This window comes from Humulus lupulus, chromosome 3 (assembly GCF_963169125.1).
Source record: "Humulus lupulus chromosome 3, drHumLupu1.1, whole genome shotgun sequence".
Classification (NCBI taxonomy): Eukaryota; Viridiplantae; Streptophyta; class Magnoliopsida; order Rosales; family Cannabaceae; genus Humulus; species Humulus lupulus.
Genome location: NC_084795.1, coordinates 109,478,302 through 109,499,953, shown reverse-complemented (window position 1 = coordinate 109,499,953; position 21,652 = coordinate 109,478,302). Strand labels below are relative to the sequence as shown.

The 21,652-nt window shown below is 39.2% G+C and overlaps 1 protein-coding gene and 1 non-coding gene across 2 annotated transcripts; one reads left to right on the top strand and one right to left on the bottom strand.

The window, feature by feature from the left end:
• Positions 1-16,264: 16,264 nt before the first annotated feature.
• LOC133828331 (small nucleolar RNA R71) lies at positions 16,265-16,367 on the bottom strand. Its single transcript, XR_009890957.1, has one exon. It is a non-coding gene; the product is annotated as a small nucleolar RNA R71 (small nucleolar RNA).
• A 4,408-nt stretch (positions 16,368-20,775) lies between these two features.
• On the top strand, positions 20,776-21,144 carry LOC133824922 (uncharacterized). The gene has a single exon (XM_062257938.1). It carries the CDS (start codon positions 20,776-20,778, stop codon positions 21,142-21,144), a length of 369 nt encoding a protein of 122 aa, XP_062113922.1.
• Positions 21,145-21,652: the final 508 nt, after the last annotated feature.

The window sequence follows — 21,652 nt, the reverse complement described above, 5'->3', positions numbered from 1 at the left end:
CTAAGACCGTTCTGACTAATAAGTCAGCGCTATGTGACCAGTGTCCAGTATCACTGCCGAACTTGACTAATAAGTCTCAGCTTCACAGCTGATACTAACACTTTTGCCAATTCTGACTAACGAGTCAGTGCAACGTGACCAGTGCCCAGTACCACTGCCGAACCTGACTAATGAGTCACAGCTTCACAGTTGATACTAGCACCTTTGCCAAATCTGACTAATTAGTCAGTACCATGCACAAGTAAGCAATGCTATCAATATGTATCATATGCCAGTTATCCAAGAATAGGGCATTCAACATGCTTACTAAACAGTTGCTAGCATAATCATGATCATGCACAAACCCAGAGACTCAAGCTCTAACCAATCTCATATTCATCATTCATGGCATGTCCTAATCACATGTTTCTCGTGCATCACATGCATCACATTTAATCACCCAACATGCCTCAATGATAATCATATGAAAATGGGCAAGATTGCCAGGCATTCATTATGCTATCAATGTTTACATTTAAACATCCAACATGCATCAAGAATAGCCATGCATGTCATACTCAATAGCTAACCAACACGCATCATAATAGCCATGCATGTCATGCTCAATAATCAACCAACATGCATCCATAATAGCCATGCACGTCACATATACATAGGGTGCGGTTTTCTTACCTTGGGTTCGAGCGAGAATTAATAAAAGAAACGACCTTTGAGAACGATCAGCTTTTAGTCCCTTAGCGGTCACCTAGTCATAACCAAACATATAGGATACCATTAATAAAAATGACCAACATAGGTTCCCAAACAAATATCTAGCCTCCGAGACATCAATCCACACTTAACCGGGTATTAGGATCAACCCCGAGGTCTTAAGTTAACATCCCCAAGCCAAAAACCTATTTTTGGCCAAATCTGCCTTGATGGGCCGTGGCTCACCATAGCCATGCCACGGCTCATCCCCCTGACAGAGACATAATTGCCTCAGAAACCACTTTAGGCCGCGGCACACAAAAACCAGGCCGTGGCTCATTACCCTGATCAGCCCAAAAACCAGCAACGCACCAGCAAACTCCCCTGCGTTTTCCCTCTCAAACCAGCCCTTCAAACCAACTCAAAACCTCTTCCAAACACTCATTTAAACCTCCAAACATCACCCATAACTCACCCACATCACAACCCAAGTTAAACATCAATTAAACTCTCATTAATTCCTAACTAACACATCAAAATCACAAGCTGAAACTTAATAGGAAGAAACAGGGTATAGCTCAAAACTCAGACTTAATTCCTTACCTCAAGCTCGGTTTTCAAACCCCTTCAATGGCTGAATCAAGTCCCCAAGCCCAAACCTTGATTTTCCTAGCTTGTTCCTTCAAATTGGCTTCAAAATTCCAAAAGGAGAAAGAAGAGAAATGGTGTACGGGTGAGGAGAGAGAGGAGGTTGATGTCTCTATTTTGGCTCTATTTCTACAGCCTTCCAAACCCCAAAGCTGATATAAATCCTTAAGCTCAAATGACCATAATGCCCCTAGGCCAATTTAAAAGCTTCTAAACACTCCTAAGGGTAAATTCGTCATTTCCAACCTATGCCGTTAATTATAATTAACGCTCTCCAATTCCCGCTATTCTCAACATTCCCAAATACCAATAAATCATATCCCATTACCCTTTAATTCCCGGTAATGCTCTAATCATTAATCTCACCCCGAGACTCGAGCTTAAACCCGTTATGACTAGACCGAACACTTACATTCCCATGATCGTCTCATGTCGAATGGCTCGAACCAATCCACATATAATGTGGTAAAATTATAATTCACCCATATGCATAAAATTACACAATCACGCCCCCAGCGACCAAATTACCAAAATGCCCTTGCATTTAAAATATGAGCCCATATGCATGCATTCACCATCATATAATAATATAATTCACATAAACATGCATATAATCATTAAATATCATAATAAATCAATTATGGCCCTCCCGACCTCCTAATCAAGGTTTTAAACCTTATTAGGAAATTTGGGGCATTACAAATACTAAATCATATTCAAACAAATCCTATCCCCCAAAATGTAATAGGCCCTTTTGTACTCATTGTAACATTCATGGGCATACCATAGAAAAGTGTTACAAAATCCATGGTTACCCTCCGGGCTTCAACAAGAATCGAGCACCACCCACAGCTGCTGCAAATCAAGTCCAAACCATTGATAAAACTGCTTCAACTTCGACTGAGATCAATACCTTTTTGCCTCAATTAAATGCCAGTCAATACCAGCAGCTTCTCACTCTTCTTGCCAATCAAAATCCTGGTATAACAACATCTAACACCACACAATTTGTTGACACGCCAGGTATAATACTTTCTACTTCTCAATAATGTCTACCTACTAAAAATGACAATTGGATAGTGGATTCAGGTGCAACCAGACATATATGTTCCTTTGTTTTGCATGTTTATTTCACTATCTGGTATTCCTATAACCAAATTGGTTATTCCTGATAATCACCAGGAATATGATTGGCAAGGGTAGATCGTTTCAAGGCCTCTACCTTCTGGATAAGCCTACATCTATACCTAAAGTTCACACTGTTAGTTCTGATATTTGGCATTCTAGACTAGGTCATTTGTCATCTAAAGTTCTTGATTTATTTAGCTCTACTTTACATTGTAATACAACACAATTTGCATAAACATTCTCCCTATTTTGTTTGTCCTAAGGCTAAGCTTAAAAGACTGCCATTTCCAAATAAAAACAACTTTGCCTATTCTTTCTTTGATATATTACATTGTGATATTTGGGGACCTCATCACACACCTTCACATTCTCAACATCATTTTTTTTCTCACATTGGTTTATTATAAATCAAGAGTCACATGGATTTTTCTAATGAAACACAAATCTGATGATGTCTCTATTATTCCTACCTTTTTATCTATGATTGAAAATCAATTCCATACTACTGTAAAAAAGTTTAGATCCGATAATGCTCCAGAACTTGTTTTTGATGAACTTTTTGCTAAAATGGGAATTCTTCATCAATTTTCTTATGTTGAAACCCCTCAACAAAATGCCATTGCTGAGCGCAAGCACCAACATCTTTTGAATGTTGCTCGTGCTTTACATTTTCAAGCTCACACACCTATTTCTTTTTGGTCTGATTGTTTACTTACTGTTGTCTTTATTATCAATAGGACTCCTACACCCAACTTACAAAATAAGACACCATATGAGATTTTATATAATAAACCTCCTAATTATAATTTTTTTTTAAACCTTTGGATGTCTTGCCTTTGCCTCAACTCTCACTGCTCATAGGACTAAGTTTCAACCCCGAGCTCGAGCATATATTTTTGTAGGTTATCCTCCCGGTTATAAAGGTTATAAGCTCTATGATATCACAACTAAGTAGATTTTTATTTCGAGGAATATTATTTTTCATGAGAAAATTTTTCCTTTTACAAAGCTAAATGATGCTCCTGTTTTGGTTGATATTTTTCCTAACATAGTCCTACCTTCCTATATAGTTTATTCTACTGTTGTCACATATTATATTCCACCTATCTCTTTAACTAATAATGACACAGTGCACTCATCTTTGGAGAAAACAAGAATGCCACAAGATCCTTCTTCAGCACCACACACGACAGTCATCATTCCTACTCCAGTTGCTGCTCCTTCTTAGCCTATTCGCAGATCTTCAAGGCAGTCAAAACCTACAACATACATGAAGGATTTTGAGTGCCACTGTTCTCTACAACTCAACCCTCCTACCCATTATCCAATTAACAATTATATTTCCTATTCTAAATTGTCTAAATCTCACAGAATTTTTGCTTTTGCAGTTTCTTCTAGTGTTGAACCGTCTAGCTATAAAGAGGCAACTTTGGATCCAAATTGGATTTCAGGTATGCAACAAGAATTGCAAGCTCTTCAACATAACAATACTTGGTCTTCAACCCCATAGCCACCTCACAAAAAGGCTATTGGATCTCGTTGGATTTACACGATTAAATACCATAGTAATGGCAAAATAGAAAGATACAAGGTCCATTCAGTAGCAGAAGGCTACTCGCAACAAGAAGGCCTTGATTTTTTTGTCACCTTTTCTCCCCTTGCTAAGATGGTTACTCTAAAACTTTTACTGGCTGTTTCAGCTATTAAAAGTTTGCACATCCTACAACTTGGCATAAATAACGCCTTTCTTAATGGTGACCTAAATGAAGAGGTATACATGAAAATACCCCCTGGTTTACTAATTGATTCTTCTTTTATTGCAGGCCCTCCTCTTGTGTACAAATTACATAAATCTCTCTATGGATTACAGAAATCATCAAGGAAATGGTATACGAAACTTTCTACGGCACTCATCCAAGGTGGTTTCCTTAAATGTCAGGCAGATTACACACTATTTACTAAAGGACATGGATTTGACTTCATTGCTATACTCGTCTACGTCGATGATATCATCATCATAGAGCCTACACTATCTTGTTTGCACAACCTACAGCAGTCCCTGAACGCTCAATTCAAGTTTAAGGTTCTCGGTCCTCTCAAATACTTCTTAGGCTTTGAAATTGCTCGCTCTTCTTCAGACTTGTTCATTTGTCAGCGACAATAAATGTTACAACTCTTGCATGATACATGATATCTAGCAAGTAAACCACCTATCACACCTATGGATCCTCATTTGAAGCTCAATGATACAAACGACACTTTACTTTCAGACCCTTCACAATATAGACGACTGATTGGCAGGCTCTTATACCTGAATTTATCTCAGTCTGATATCACTTATTCAATACATACTCTTAGTCAGTTTATGTCAGCACCTCGTACAACACACCCTTAGGCCGTCCACCACCTTCTTTGCTATCTAAAAGGAAAACTTGGACAGAGGCTTCTTTATCGAGCCTCTTCTTCACTCAAACTCAGAGATTTTTATGATTCCGACTGGGCTTCTTGCCCCTTATCTCGATATTCTACAACTGGCTTTTACATTTTTCTCGGTGACTGCCTTGTCTCCTGGAGATCAAAAAAGCAACCAACGATTTCTAAAAGCTCAGCCGAGACAGAGTATCGTGCATCGGTAGCTACTGCTTGTGAGCTTACTTGGCTTCAATATCTGCTCAACGCTCTCCAAATTAAACCCACAACACCAACGATTATCTACTGTGATAACAACTCCGCTGTCCATATTGCTAACAACCCAACCTTTCACGAACAGACAGAGCATATCGAGTTGGATTTCCATTTTATTCGTGACAAAATTCGTGCTAGTTCACTTCGGCTGATCTCAGTCAACAGCCACCATCAATTGGTAGATGCATTTACAAAGCCTTTGCCTTCAAGTACTCTTTCCTCTCATATTTCCAAGATGATTGTGCAAGAAATACACTGTCCATCTTGAGGGGAGGCTATAAGGAATTAGTTTTATTTTTCCTTGTATTTTTTGCTTTCTTTTTGTATTTGTATTTGTATTTGTATTTTAGTTCTAGTTTTAGGATATTTAGTCTGCTAGTTTTTAGACTAAGTGCATTCTTGTTTTTCCTTATTGGCTCCCCTATATACAGGGAGCTTTGTCCTGTTTTCCCATTATCAAGTTTTATAAATCTTTCATTGTTTTCTTCATTTCTTTCTTCTGCATTATTTAGTCTAGTTTGGATGATTCAATATTTATGTTATTTGTACACTATAATGATTTCATGCAATCCATGTGTTTGATGAAACTCTTCAACTAAATTTTATATGTTCAACTACACATTTTATTACTTTTTTTTTTCTTTGGTGTAATTCTTGAATTAGTTGACATTGAAGCATTAAGTTTTTAGTTTTTGGGGAGTGTTTTTTGTGATTTCTTTGTGAATTGTTAATGATATTGAGTTGAATGCACTATCTTCTTCACACATTTCCCACTTCATACTATATTTCATTATATTAGTAAGGCGCTTGGAAATAGTTTTATACGTGGTTGTACGGAGACTAATTGGTCTATATTCAGCCACTGCCATAAGTTTTTTTATTTTTGGGAATGGGGCATATGATAGTATTGTTGAATGAATCAAGATCTTTGTCACTGTTGAGAACCTCCAAGCAAGCCTTAGTAACCAATGATCCTACTTGATCCCAATAATGATAGAAAAATAAGGCATAAAGTTTATCAATTCCTAAAGCTTTGGTAGGGTGAATTTAAAACATAGCAATTTTGACCTCTTCAATTGTAAAGACTTGAAGGAGCTTACGAATGTCTTCATTTATCAATTTATTGGGATTGAGATATTCAAAGTCTCTTAAATCAGATAAATTAGGTCGATCATACTTGAAAAAGCTTTGAGAAGAACCTACAAGTAATAAACTCAAGATAATTTTTTTTTATCAAAAATGCATTTGATGCTATTTTTAGTCTTCCTTGAAGAAACTTTATTATGGAGGAATTTATTGTTATCATCTCCACATTTTAGCCAAAGAGCACAACTTCTTTGCCCCCATAATTTTTTTGGTTTATCATAGATTGCATTAAGGTTTTTCTTCATAGATTGGAAGCTCTTTCCCATCCTCTTTTCTATGTGATGGGGAAAGCAAAGAAATCTCATTTGATAATCCTTCATTCTATTTTTCAATTATCTTCTTTTTAATATGTTTTATTTATCTAGATGAACACCATACTTGTGAATTCTTTTTTTGAGATTATAAAGAGTATTGTGAGTGAATCCACTATCCTAGCCAAGCCTGTTCAAATTGGAACCTTGAATTCCAGATGACTTCATTATCACAAGAGGTACCTGCGACTTCATTGAAAATTGGAAAGTTAGAGCCATTGTCCAAGTCCAGCATAGGAAAATGCTTGATTTTAGAAACTAGAAATCTGTTTTTTGTATAATGTTGATTGTTGGCAAGAGAGGGACACATAACTGATGTTTATTCGATACTTTTCGAGTTCTAGTTTATATTACTTGCATAGTATACCTGTTGTTTAACCCAAAGATGGACATAATGATGTGACATATGAAAATGACACGTGGCAACATTAGGTATTAAACTCATCCATGCTGGTCGGTTTTCATACGTTGGTCGTTCCCGTTCAAGAGCAGTAGAAGGAGTTGTTGTCAAGTAACAAGACGAAGAGTATCATTTGCAAGTCACTACTTGAAAGGTGTCTGATCGACAGCAAGGATCGGGTAGATGACTTATTAGTGATATAGTTTGCTCGAGGGTAGTTCCTGCTCGAAGGATGTTGTCCTCAATCATATTGATCCAAATCTTATGGGATATTTATGTAACAAATATTTCAATGTATATTTGTATTCATTCATTGTATATTCACTTGTAACAAGCCTGCATTATGCGTGTAGGACCTATTTCATGCTTGTAAGGCCCATGGCCCACTAAGAGACTATAAATAGAGATCTCTCATAGTCATTATCTCTCATGCGCACTTTACATACAAAATCCCTATGGAATTGTATTTTCTCTCAAGCTTAGGACACTTAGTTGAATCTTGTTATTCTGTTATTGAGTTTGAGACATTTTTTATTAAAAAAATTGCAAGTGGATGTAGGTTATTACCAATTCTTGGGGCCGAACCATTATAAATTCTTTGTGTCATTTTACTTGAATTCAACTCATTTATTACTTAGTGTCGTTCAATTTGACTCAGTATAACGTTGGTGAACATGTATGAAATAGGCTTCAGTGATGTTGTTGTTTAAGTTGGGCTTTGAAGCTAATGCTAGGACCTTATATGATGATTATTATTATTTTCATGAATTTCTTACAAATGAACCCTTCGGTTTCCTCTTCAATGTTAAAATGAGTGTAGCCATAGAGCTCTCTCTCTCTCTTTCTTTTCTTTCCCTTCGGGTGGGTGATGGGTGTGTCATTAGTGTGGGCTATAAGATTAATAAGTTGCAGCAATAACACATACGTCCAGTTACTCCCTACTTCAATACTACAAAATGGTTTTGTTGCTCACACATGTTTTGAATAACATTTTTTCAAGTACTACTAGTTTATATACTTCTTATAAGAAGAAGAAGGTATTGCTTGAGTCTCTTGAAATTGTTAGAAGATGCGAAGAGATCAAAGAGTTGACAAAGTTGGTTCTACAGTATGAGAAAGAAAAAGAAGAGTTTCAAACAAAAGTTTTCTTTTTCTTTTTTTTTTCCCAATTTTTTTTTATTGTAGCTGGTGCTTTTTGCTCTGCTCATGTGATCAAAGTTTCCATGCTCAACATTGGGTATGTGTATATTAGTGATATGTAAAGCTGATGCTTGGTTCCAATATGAGCTTATATATCTGTTGAAGGGTCGAGCTGTTTGATTCAAGTCACTTGATAGTTGATATTAAAGCTCTCTCACACTCTCACTATGAGTACACAATTTTCTTCCTGTCATTAATGGTGGAACATTCATAATTTTATTTGGCTTCAACTTGTCAATTTTTGGTGCAAATTTAAATATAAAATAAAGATCTAGTATAGTATTCTCATTTGAACTACTCTCCATTCTTGTAATGCCACAAATAAAGAATGAACCTTTTATGTAAACAAAATTTCCTGTGCCATATATCTTCAACCATAACGTATAACCGTAGATTATAGATAATTAGCCAACATTTTTCCCTCTGCAGTGTTTGAAGGTCTGATTTTTCTGTTCTTTTTTTTCCTCAGTTTTTCTTTAATAGCATTGATAGAGCCCACTTTTAGTAATCTTAATATTAATTGTGTTAATTAAAAGTGTGTACTTTTTAAAGATGAGTTGTAATTATTCATTGATTTGATATTAATTGACAAATAATGATTTTGATTATTCTACACTTGCATTCACAACTTACTTACAAGCATCACATATTATTACTAATATTATACTTTGAAGTTAAATTAAAAAAATGTGATGATTACAGGCTGTTAGCAAGAAGCATATGCAGGGTACTTAATTGAGGAGCCTATATTATACAAATTCCTTGGTAAACTCTTGTTACGTATTAGCATAAGAATTCCCACTCTTCATATAGTTCTACCATTAAAAGGGTATATGTACAACTCTGTATTGTCTTATAAAAGAAGCCTACCTCAGTACATTTGGTATTAATTGAAATATTACTGGTGCATATTTATTTCATTTCCATAAGTGAATATAATTCTTATTTTCTCGTGCTTAAAGAAATTTTAGAACAGAAATTTCTAGACTTGATTATCCAAAATGTTGAAAATTTCCAGTTTGTTAAAAAAAAAACAATTTATTTTACTTCTAGTCTCAGAACTTTTTAGACGCATATACTAGAACTGTTATGTTCTTATTTAGACCACTGTTTTGAGATTTTTATTACACAATAATATAGATTGAAATGAAGTTTTGTGGCGATGTTATTGTCAATTTGACATGCCAGTGATCGTGATTCTATATTTACCTTCATTGAGCTTAACTAACACTTTGACTGCACACAACCATCATATTCATATTATTACACTAAACTTAATTATGGAGTCTGTATCATATAAACTCCATACTAAACATTTATTACTTATATTACCATAAGAATTCTCACTCTTGATTATTCTACCAATAAAAAGATTTATGCAACACTTTGTTTTTCTAATTAAAAGAAGGCTAGCACATGACATTTTGTATTTTGCTCACGTATGTATTAATTGGAATAATTGCATATTTATTTCATTTCCATGATTGAGAATATATTACCAGACTACACCAACCAACTTCGCTTTCTTCTCTTGTTGCTTTCTAGTTAGTTCTGAGTAGTAAGGTGTGCTGCTAGCTTTTGTTCCTTCACTATTAAGTTTTAACCAAATGCGAAATTGGCCCTTATATTATGAGGTTATTTTGCAAATTTCAAATTTTCATGTTGTTACTTTAGCAAATAAGTTGAGAAGTCTATTATTGTTAACCTGATCGGACTCCTCGCATGATGTCTAGTACAACAGATAAACAAACCAGAGGAGCCATTTCTGTGACATAGTTAACTACTTCTCATTGCTGAAAGTGTAACCAAAAACACCTCGGCATAGGAAAAGGGTTATGGTTACTATACTTGTCTCTGCTATGGCCAGAAACATTGCAGCAAAGGTTGCAATACGAGTTCCTTGTGGACTCCCAGCTCCTAATTCATTTGAAACTCTTCTACTGTATAAATAAGATATGTTTCATCATAGTTGATTGCATATAAGCATTGTTTATACAAATATGTATGAGACCACATATATATATATACATATATAAATATACCTTGCTGCAGCACCTACTCCATATGGAATCGAATGTAGAGATGGTTTGTAGGCTGCAACATAGTAGTATTACTATCATTGATATAAGTAAGGCAATATTATAGAGCTTAAACTAACAGTAAAAAAAAGGCTCACCATACAGAAAGAACTGAAGTTTCAAGCTGTCGATTTGATATGTTTCAAAAATTAATTTTCTTTGTTTGCTTGCACAAAAAATGAAAAAAAAAAAATAATGGTGTTACACACAGATTTCGAGACAAGAGGTTATGGCCTCGAAAACTGGGCTCGTCAGAAGTGAGCTCGAAACGTATGAAAACATCTTTTGGTCCAGCTGTAAAATCTCGGAAGTAAAACTACGAACTCCAAGATGTGTAACCTCGGGATATTTTCTGAGTTCGAATGGCACGACATTGAGATACATCTGTTACCGTTTGTCTTCAGATAAAATAGTCCAAGCTTGGGAAGTGCAAGCTCGAGTGTGATAGCTTCGATAGTATCTATCTACTCCGAGCATGTTCTGAAGTTGGGTGGCAAGTTCGTAACTGTTCCATAAGTCTTGACAGTCACAATGTCGATTGCTGATCTCGAAGACTTGATGAGTCACCAGGGATAGCCCATTATGTGTGAACATATTTATTGTTGTATAATCCAAATATTTAAGAGATACCATTTAATCTGTTATCAGTTCCTGATCCTTAGTGGACGTTTCCATGTATATAGGAGATATTGCATTTAATGTGATTATTTGAATTGATGTACATAATATCTTCCCGAAATATGTGGGAATGAACTCTGGAACCTTACCTATAAATAGAGGAGGAATGACCACTTGTAAGGGATTGATTTCTGATGGCTTGAGAGAGAGCTCTGGGTAATTCATCTCTGAAGAATTTCCAGAAAACTCTAAGTCTTAATAACATAGACTCGTGGACTAGGCAGAATTAACTGCTGAACCACGTAAAAACCTTCTTGTTTTTCTTCATTATTCATTCACTTCATAGTTTGCATTGTTTAATTGCTCTATGATTTAAGTTGACGAAAAACGGCGTCAACAGTTTGGTGCTTTCATTGAGAGCATTAAACAGTACGTGCGTAAGTCTATTCAGTCGAAGAAGCCTCCCTGAATCAACTATGGCCGCGAATGATCCCAATATTCCTGAGGAGGAAATCTAAGAGGAAGCTGACTACCCCCGACATGTTGGAAAGCAACCCATGATGAATTCGGACCCTGATGAGAGGAGTGGGTTCTTTGACTCTCGAGGACCACCGGCACCACCGGCCCCCAGGGACGACGAGGACATGTATTATAATCCAGAACGGTATGTCCCTATTGTGGAGCTTGAAAATCGTCAACTGCGAAAGAAGTTGGCGGAGGCTAAGAAACATAACGAGGAGCTGGCCAGATTGGCTGCCGACGCTCAGGCGGCTCAGCCCCCACCTCCGCCAGAGGCCCAAGCTTCGCCTCCACGAGATGTTCATGTTCCACCACGTAGGCCTCGTGGGCGACCTCGCAAAAATGCTGCCACCCGAAGAACAGAGCAACCTCCGCTACCTGCAGAACAACCTACTCCCTCAAGGCCCCGGAGAAGTACCCGGGCTGGAGCTTCTACCAACTCAACTACAGAGGTACTAGCCGAGATAGGGAATAACCGAGCCCCCACGGAGGCTCGGACCCAAAATCCTGGTAACACGCAGAACGTTCCTGAACCAGCTTAGGCAAACTCGGGACCTTCTAGGCCCCATAATGGATGGCAGCCACCATCACCCATAAGGGACCCACCATCGCCGATAAGGTATCCCTCACTAACTCAGAGAACACACGCAACTGACTCAGGGTGATAGGGAAAGGCGAGCTGGGCACAAACATGGGAATGGGGAGACTGCTAGGGAGCATAGAGGTACCCAACCCACGAGAAGCCAAATGTCTCAATCTCATACTATTGAGACGAGGCAACCAGAAAGGAATCCATCTCGAAACAACCGCGCACCGAGCCATGTCAGTGAAGGCTCGGGAGACACAAGTTCGGTCAGTATGTATGACCAAGGACGCAGAAATATTGGGAATCGAAGGGATCACCCAGATTTACGAGAACGCCTGAACAAAAATCGGGGTAATGATAACCCCTTGAACCTAGACCTGAGAGATCACCTCAATGGACACAGGAACCCTATACGGAGGTGCAAAGCTGGAATTGTGATCAACGATAACCAGTTTCAAGTCAGACCCCCTGTGGATCCAGTCTATGAAAGGATCGAACAACTGGAAAGAGCGTTCAGGCTCTTACAAAATGAACGAGGTCGGGATCGAGATGAAGAGCTCAACGAGGAACTCGAGCCCTTCGCCCCCAATATTTCCAATACCCTGTTTCCTCATGGATTACAAATTCCTCATGTCCCACCATTTGATGGGAATTCCGATCCATACAGTCATTTGAGTACGTTCAATACAATTATGAGAGCAAGTAATGTGGGCTACAAGCTCAGATGCATGCTGTTTCCAACCTTGCTCACAGGACTAGCAAAAAACTAGTTTGAAAAATATAAGAGGCATTCGATTGCTTCTTGAGATCAATTGTCTAGAGATTTCAAGAAGCAATTCAGGGCCATGATTGGAATAAGGCCTGAGGCGTCTGCCTTGACCAATGTCCGACAGCAGCCGAATGAAACATTAAAAAGTCACCTTACAAGGTTCAATTTGGAAGTCACCTGAGCTCGTGACGTAGATGATACCGGCCATTTAATGGCTGTCCGAGCCGGAGTAATGCCTGGAAACCCTCTCTGGGAAGATATCCAGAGGAAACCCGTGAGGTCCTTAACCGAGTTCAATCGACAAGCTCAGAGGTTTGTTAATGTAGAAGAGGTGAGGTCAGCATTGAATATGGCCTCTCAGCCTGTAACTACAACGACAAACGTAAACTCTGCCTCGACCTCGGCGGATCCTACGACCTCAAAACCCCCTGTGGATAACCCTTCTAAAAGAAAGAAGAATGAAGGGAATAATCCCAAGGCGGAAGGGGGAAAAAAGAAGAAAGGGGAAAGATATTTCTCCGTGTACAAAGTATATACCGAGCTCAATGAGTCTCGGGAGAATATCTATCTGGCTAATGAAAACCAGGTCCCTTTCAGGCGTCCGGACCCCATGAGGAACCAGAAAGCAAAGAGAGACTCCAGCAAATACTGCAGATTCCATAGAGATATCTGACATACAACCGATGAATGCAGGCAACTGAAGGACGAGATTGAAGGCCTGATTTCAAGAGCGTATTTCAGGCAATATGTAAGGAACCAAAACCCCAATCAGGCTTCTACCAGCCAGAGGGTAGCTGCAGCACCACCTGCCCAAAACAGTAACTCCTGAGCAAGGGAGGACGAGCGACCTCCTCCGATTGACGGAGAAGATGTCATAACCATCTCGGGGGGACCTCATATTGCAGGATCGGGCAGGAATGCCCAAAAACGATACATGAATGAGCTGAAAACTGGTAACGAGTCCCCTTACAAACCTGAACCCAAGGCTCCGAAACACCAGAGGGTTGAATTTCAACCTATAACTTTTACTGAGGATGACGCATCTCATGTGCAGTTTCCTCACAACGACCTGCTGGTCATCACCCTTCAGCTCGCGAACAAGAGGGTTCATTGAGTCCTGGTTGATAACGGGAGCTCAGTGAATATCCTCTATAAGGCCACCTTAGAAAAGATGGGACTCAAGCTTCGTGACCTAAAGGGTTGTTCAACGACATTGTATGGTCTTTCTGGAGAAGGGATTGCCTGTATGGGATCCATCGAACTCCTTGTAACCTTGGGAGACTACTCGGTCTCGACAACCAAGAAGATGAAATTCGTAGTAGTGGATCTACCATCGGCCTACAACGTACTGCTCGGGAGACCCGCCCTAGTAGGGCTGGGGGCAGTTTCGCCTATAAGGCACTTGGACATCAAGTTCCCGACTTCTAGTGGCATCGGGACACTGAAAGGAGACCAGCTCGCAGGAAGGGAATGCTATAGCATTTCCATTAGAGGAAAGAAACAGACAAGTGCACAAACACTTGTCATAATTCAGAATAAGTGTTAGGCTAATTTTAGCCTCTTTTTTATGTGTCTTCTTTATTGTATTTTTAATGGTTTATGTGTTTTTGGAGCGGGTTTATACTTGTTTTGCTTGATTTCAGGTTTAAGCATATGTTTTGGGCATTTGGAGTGGATTGTGGAGAACATTTGCTAAACTGAAGGATTATTCAAGTTTTGCTGAATTTGTATTAGGGCCGCGGCGCAAGAATTAGAGCCGCGGTGCTAATGTGTGTTACAGCCGCGGTGAGCCATTTTCCAGAGAACTGAGATGTCGCAATTTCAGAATAGAGCCGCGGCGCAGGAATTGGCGCCGCGGCGCTGGCGTCCGTATGCGTCAGAATTTTAAGGGAAATTTCGTCATTTTGTGGAAATATGGAATGAGGTCTTCATTTTAATAAAAGGGGTCGCGATTTTTAAAAGGGGGATGGCTCGAAAAACCTAGATAGAGGAGAAAAAGAAGACGGGAGCAAGCGTTGACGGATCGTGACAATCCCAACTAGTTTATTCTCTTCTCTCTTTCTTTTTATAGTTTTTGAGTATGTTTGTTTTTGAATCAGTTAAGAATTTGTTAATGGAGATTATGTACTAAACTCCAATTTAGGGTTTTTAATGGAGATTGTCTGAATTTTTCTATGGATTAATGCAATTTGATATTTTCCTTTCTTCTATTGATATGTGATTTATTCATATTCTTGATCAATACATGTTTTAGATTGGCCACCTTTTACATGATCTATGATTCTAATATGAAATCTGAAAAGTGAATATTAGAAATGCTCTAATTGAATAAACATAAGTATTGATGCAAAACGAAAGTATTTGTGTAGCTTGTGTGGCTCTCGATTATTACTTAATGCTGATTGCTTGTGTAACTTATCTCAGAAATGCAGTATTTTACTTTGCGATTTAGTACCTTTATGTCTTAATAGGAATATTGGTAATTTTATCATCTTCCATCACATTAGAAGAAGAAGGAAAATTATTTTGCATTATTGAAATAGTAAGTGGAAGCAATTGAAATTAATTTCCCTACATTTCATTTCTTGATTGAATCTTGTTATTGTTTTGTTATTTAATTATTGCTTAGTTTATTTGGTTTAAACAATCCATTTTTCGATAGCCAAATAGAAACAAAAATTCAATTAATTGGTACTTAGCTACAGTCCTTGTGGGAACGATCTCACTTACATGAGTTATTACTTGTAAAAATGATACGTATACTTGCGTGTTGGATTTTCACAACAAGTGTTTGGCGTCGTTGCCGAGGACTGTGTTAGCTAATATTGAAATAATTGAATTTTATTCTAATTTGGTATTTCTTTTCAATTTCACTAATTCTGTCATTGTCTAAATTTTTCTCATCTCAGGTACAGGTAGTTTATGCGACGTCTAGGACCTGCTGCAAGAGTGCCTGTTGATCCTGAAATAGAAAAGACCCGTAGACAGAACAGAAAGAGCAAGAGATTGGAAAGAAGAGCTGAAACTGAAAGAGGGGTTGAAATAGAAATGGCAGATCCGATAAATGGTAATAATGGGGGTGCTGTTGAAGACCAAGCTAATGGCCAGAATCAACCAGCCAGAAGCTTGAGGGATTATGTATTACCCACCATTACAGGGGTTCAGTCCTGCATCAGACCACCCGCTGTAGATGCCAATAATTTTGAGATAAAACCTGCCATTCTTCAAATGGTTCAATCCACTGTCCAGTTTGGGGGACTACCAACTGAAGACCCAAATATGCATCTTGCTAACTTCGTTGAGCTCTGCCAGACATTCAAGATGAATGGAGTTAGTGATGATGCAATTAGACTCAGATTATTCCCATTTTCTCTGAGGGAGCAAGACAAGAGTTGGTTGGTATCTTTGCGACCTAACTCAATCAATACATGGAATGATCTTGCACTAAATTTTCTCTCCAAGTTCTTCCCTCCAGCCAAGGCAGCTAAGTTGAGGGGGGAGATCAACAACTTCTACCAGCTGGATAATGAATCTCTATATGAAGCATGGGAGAGATTTAAATGATAAGGAGGTGCCCGCATCATGGGATAGAGAGATGGATGTTAGTCCATAACTTTTATAATGGGTTGTGTGGTACCACTTGCACACTCATTGATGCAGCAGCTGGTGGGGCATTTATGAGGAAGAGCGCCAATGAGGCGTATGATTTGTTAGAAGAAATGGCCATTAATAATCAATAGTGGCCAAGTGAAAGAGGTAACTCGAAGAAAGTGGCTGGTTTGCATGAGATTGATGCAATATCTAAGTTAACTGCTCAAGTTGAGGCTTTGACTAAACAGCTGCAAGGCAGTACAATGGCAACCCCCGTGATGCAAGCTTAGACTATGTGTGAATTATGTGGGGGTCCTCATACTTATGAAAAGTGCCAATATGCAGATGTAAATAATATGCCAATGGAACAAGCTCAAGCCATTGGGAATTTTCCTCGTCAAAATAACAACAATAACCCTTATTCAAATTTTTTTAACTAAGGGTGGAGGAATCATCCCAATTTTTCCTGGAAAAATGATCAACAAGGTCAATCCTCAATTCAGCAACCACAACAGTCATTTCAGCAACCACCTCAAGGGTTTTATCAACAGAGATTCAGACCTCCACAACAACAATCTCAGTCACCTATGCAGCAACAATAGAATCCTGTTAGACAACCTGATACTCAGTCTGATGTTCTTAATCAATTCATGACTGAGACGCGGTCTTCTATTAGAAATTTGGAGACTCAGATAGGGCAATTGGCTACTCTTATGGCCAATCGTGCTCAAGGTGACCTGCCTAGCACAACAGAGGTTAACCCAAAAGAGCAATGTCAGGCTATTACATTGAGAAATGGAAAGAGGTACGAAGGGCCAAGCAAAGAACGGTCAGTTGAAGACAAGGGTCAGGATCAACAGGCACAGGCACAGGCACCGGCACAAGAGGAAAAGAAGCACAGTGAGAAGAAGGCTATTGAAGGTATACCAACAAAAGAATCTTCGCCACCAATTAGTATTGAGCATCGCATAAAGATTCCCTACCCCCAAAGGCTCTGTAAGAACAACATGGATAAGCAGTTTACTAAATTCCTGAAAGTATTCAAGAAACTGCACATCAGCATTCCATTTGCAGAGGCCTTAGAGCAAATGCCGAGCTATGCCAAGTTCATGAAGGACATCTTGTCCAAGAAGAGGAAGATGGAGGACTTTGAAACTGTGGCATTGACGGAAGAGTGTAGTGCTATACTGTAAAAGAAGCTCCCTCCTAAATTGAGAGATCCTGGGAGTTTCATAATACCGTGCACTATTGGGAGAATTAAGGGAATAAATGCTCTTTGTGATTTGGGGGCTAGTATCAACCTGATGCCATTGTCAATTTTCAAGAGATTGAAACTTGGAGAAGCCAAGCCCACAACTGTAACTTTGCAACTAGCTAATCGTTCGTTGGCACATCCAAGAGGGGTAATTGAAGATGTCCTTGTCAAAGTGGACAAGTTTATTTTTCCTGCCGATTTCATAGTTCTTGACATGGAAGAGGATAGCAATGTTCCCATTATCCTTGGGAGGCCCTTCTTGGCAACAGGCCAAGCACTTATAGATGTTCAGAAGGGTGAGTTGAAGTTGAGAGTGCAAGGGGAAGAAGTTGTATTCAATGTGCTCAAGGCCATGACTTATCCTGAAGCTAGTGACAATTGCTTTTCAGTTGATGTAATGGGTAACTTAGTGGAAGAGAGAAAACTGATAAGTGATCCTCTTGAGTTGAGTTTGGTTGAAGATGAGATTAGTGATCAAGATGGAAAGGAAGCTATGGAGTACACAAAATGGCTTAATTCTTATGGGCCATTGAAGAGGAAATACTTTGAAGAGCTTGGGGCAGTGCCAAAAAGGTCATTGCCTTCAGTTGAGAAGCCCCCGGAGTTAGAATTGAAGGTGCTTCCTAACCATCAGAGGTATGAGTTTTTGGATGAAAACAAGACACTTCCGGTTATAGTTTCAGCTTCACTTTCTGATGTGGAGACTGAACAATTGTTGAGAATTTTGAGAGTGCACATGAAGGCCATTGGGTGGACTTTGGCAGACATCAAGGGGATCGACCCCTCTACTGTGATGCACCAGATTTTAATGGAGGATGGAGTCAAACCAACCATAGATGCCCAAAGAAGACTCAATCCGCCAATGAAGGAAATTGTGAGAAAGGAAGTGGTGAAGTGGTTAGATGCAGGGGTGGCTTACCCAATTTCTGACAGTAAGTGGGCGAGTCCAGTTCAAGTAGTACCTTAAAAGGGGGGAATGACGGTAGTGAAGAATGAAAGGAACGAGTTAATTCCAACAAGAACTGTTACTGGTTGGAGAATATGCATTGACTACCGCAAGCTCAACAAGGCAACAAGGAAAGACCATTTTCCCCTTCCATTCATTGATCAGATGTTAGACAGATTGGCGGGTCAGGAGTATTATTGTTTTTTGGATGGTTACTCCGGGTATCATCAAATAGCCATTGCACCAGAGGACCAAGAGAAAACGATATTTACATGTCCTTATGGCACATTTGCCTTCCGAAGAATGCCATTTGGGCTATGTAATGCACCAGCAACTTTCCAACGGTGTATGATGGCTATTTTTTCTGACTTGGTTGAGAATTGTATAGAAATTTTCATGGATGATTTCTCAGTGTTTGGCTCGTCGTTTGACCATTGTTTGAGGAACTTGGAGCTGGTATTGATTCGATGTGAAGAATCCAATTTGGTGCTTAATTGGGAGAAGTGCCATTTCATGGTTAGAGAGGGGATTGTTTTGGGACACAAGATCTCAAAGGAAGGCATTGAGGTAGACAAAGCCAAGGTGTCTACTATTGAGAATTTGCCCCCACCAGTTTCGATAAAGGGGATTCGTAGCTTTTTGGGTCATGCCGGTTTCTACAGAAGGTTTATAAAGGATTTATCAAAGATCTCCAAGCCATTGTCTAATTTTCTTGCTAATGGAGTGCCCTTCGAGTTTGGAAAGGAGTGTATGGAAGCTTTTCAAACTCTTAAAAAAAAATTGATTTCGGCACCTATAATCATTGCACTGAATTGGGAGCTTCCGTTCGAGTTGATGTGTGATGCAAGTGACTATGCTGTCGGGGCCGTGTTGGGTCAACGAGTTGACAAGGTTTTTCGCACCATCTGCTATGCTAGTAGGACCTTGAATGATGCTCAGTTGAACTATGCTACTATTGAAAAGGTGATGTTGGCCATAATCTTCGCTTGTGACAAGTTCAGGCCATATTTAATCAGGAATAAGTTATTGTGTACACAGACCATTCGACGATCAAATACCTTATGACCAAGAAGGATGCCAAGCCAAGACTAATCCGATGGGTCCTTCTCCTCCAGGAGTTTGATCTAGAAATCAGAGACAAGAAGGGTGCCGAGAACCTAGTAACAGATCATTTTTCAAGACTGGAGTTAGAAGAGAGTCAGAATATGAAGGAAGTCCAGATAAATGATGAGTTCCCTGATGAGCAGTTGTTTGCTTTAAAGGAATGTTTGATGGTCCCATGGTTTGCTGATTATGTCAACTTTCTAGCTGCAAACATCACACCTCCTGACATGACAAGACAACAATTGAAGAAATTATTTTCCGAGGTAAAGCACTATTATTGGGAAGAGCCAATCCTCTACAAGCACTGCGCCGATCAGATAATCAGAAGATGTGTGCCTGAAGAGGAGATGTACTCTATCCTGAATCATTGTCATAGTTTGCAGTGTGGAGGTCACTTTGGTGGGACAAGGACTGCTGCAAAGGTTTTACAAAGTGGTTTCTTTTGGCCAACTCTCTTTAAGGATGCTCATGAGTTTTTCAAGGCATGTGATCATTGTCAGAGGATTGGTAATATTTCAAGGAGGAACGAGATGCCTTTGACTGATATTTTAGAAGTGGAACTGTTTGATGTGTGGGGTATTGACTTCATGGGTCCTTTTCCGTCATCGTACAGCAATCTGTTTATTTTGCTAGCTGTGGACTATGTTTCTAAGTAGGTGGAAGTAGCTGCAACTCATGCTAATGACGGTAAAACAGTTCTTACTTTTCTCCAAAAGTACATTTTTACCCGGTTTGGTACTCCTAGAGCTATTATTAGTGGTGAAGGGAGTCATTTTTGTAACAAGATATTTGAAGTGTTACTTGCAAGGTATGGAGTTAGACATAGAACAACATTACCTTATCACCCGGAAAGTAATGGACAAGCTGAGATTTCCAACCGGGAAATTAAGTTAATCTTGGAGAAGACGGTACAACGTTCGAGGAAAGACTGGTCTAAGAAGCTGGTCTAAGAAGCTCGATGACGCTTTGTGGGCATACAGAACAGCTTTCAAAACACCTATTGGCATGTCACCATATAGGTTGGTCTTTGGGAAAGCGTGTCATCTTCTAGTGGAACTTTAGCATAGAGCATTTTGGGCCATGAAAACTTTGAATATGGACATGGCATCAGCGGGAGAGAAAAGATTGTTGCAGTTGAATGAGCTAAAGGAGCTCAGGAATGAGGCATATGAGAATGCCAAAATTTACGAGGAACGGACTAAGATGTGGCATGAGAAGAACCTGGTTCGGAAGGAATTTCAACCGGGTCAGCAAGTATTACTATTTAATTCAAGGTTGAAATTGTTTCCAGGCAAGCTAAAATCGAGGTGGTCCGGACCTTACACTGTTGTTAAAGTATTCCCTTATGGCTCAGTTGAGGTAGCTAGTGAGAAGACTGGTAATTTTAAGGTGAATGGACAAAGATTGAAGCCCTACTTGGGTGGTCATTTTGAGCAGGCCAAATCTGTCATCCTCTTGTCGTCGCATTGAAGAGGAGTTCAGCGTCCGGCTAAATGACGTTAACGACAGCGCCATTGGGAGGCATCCCAAATTGTATTTTATTTTGCTTTTTAATCTTTGGTTTGGAACAATTAGTATTTTAATTGTTTTTATTTTGTATTGTTATTTTATTCTGTGTAAATCTGAAAAAAAAAAAGAAGAAGAAAACCGTGAAAAATGTGAAAAGAAAAAAAAAAAAACTTTTTGATTATCAATTAGGGCCACGACGCAGCTTTTAGCGCCGCGACTCCTAGGGCATTAGTGTCGTGGTGAGGTTTCTGACAGAGAGCAACAAAAAATGAAGGTTGGACTAGCGCCACGGCCCCTATTCTTGCGTCGCGACTCCTGGAGTGAGAAATATACATTAGCGCCGCGGCGCTAACACGGGCCACCACTTATAAATAAAAAAAATAGCCCTATTTTTTTTAGATCCCCAAAATACCCCATCCGCCTCTACTCCGCCCAAATCACCCTACAACCACCATAACCACCAATATTT

What these genes read in the sequence shown, in the direction of transcription:
- LOC133824922 (XM_062257938.1), top strand. Translation starts at nt 20,776, where the DNA reads ATGGCATCAGCGGGAGAGAAAAGATTGTTGCAGTTGAATGAGCTAAAG.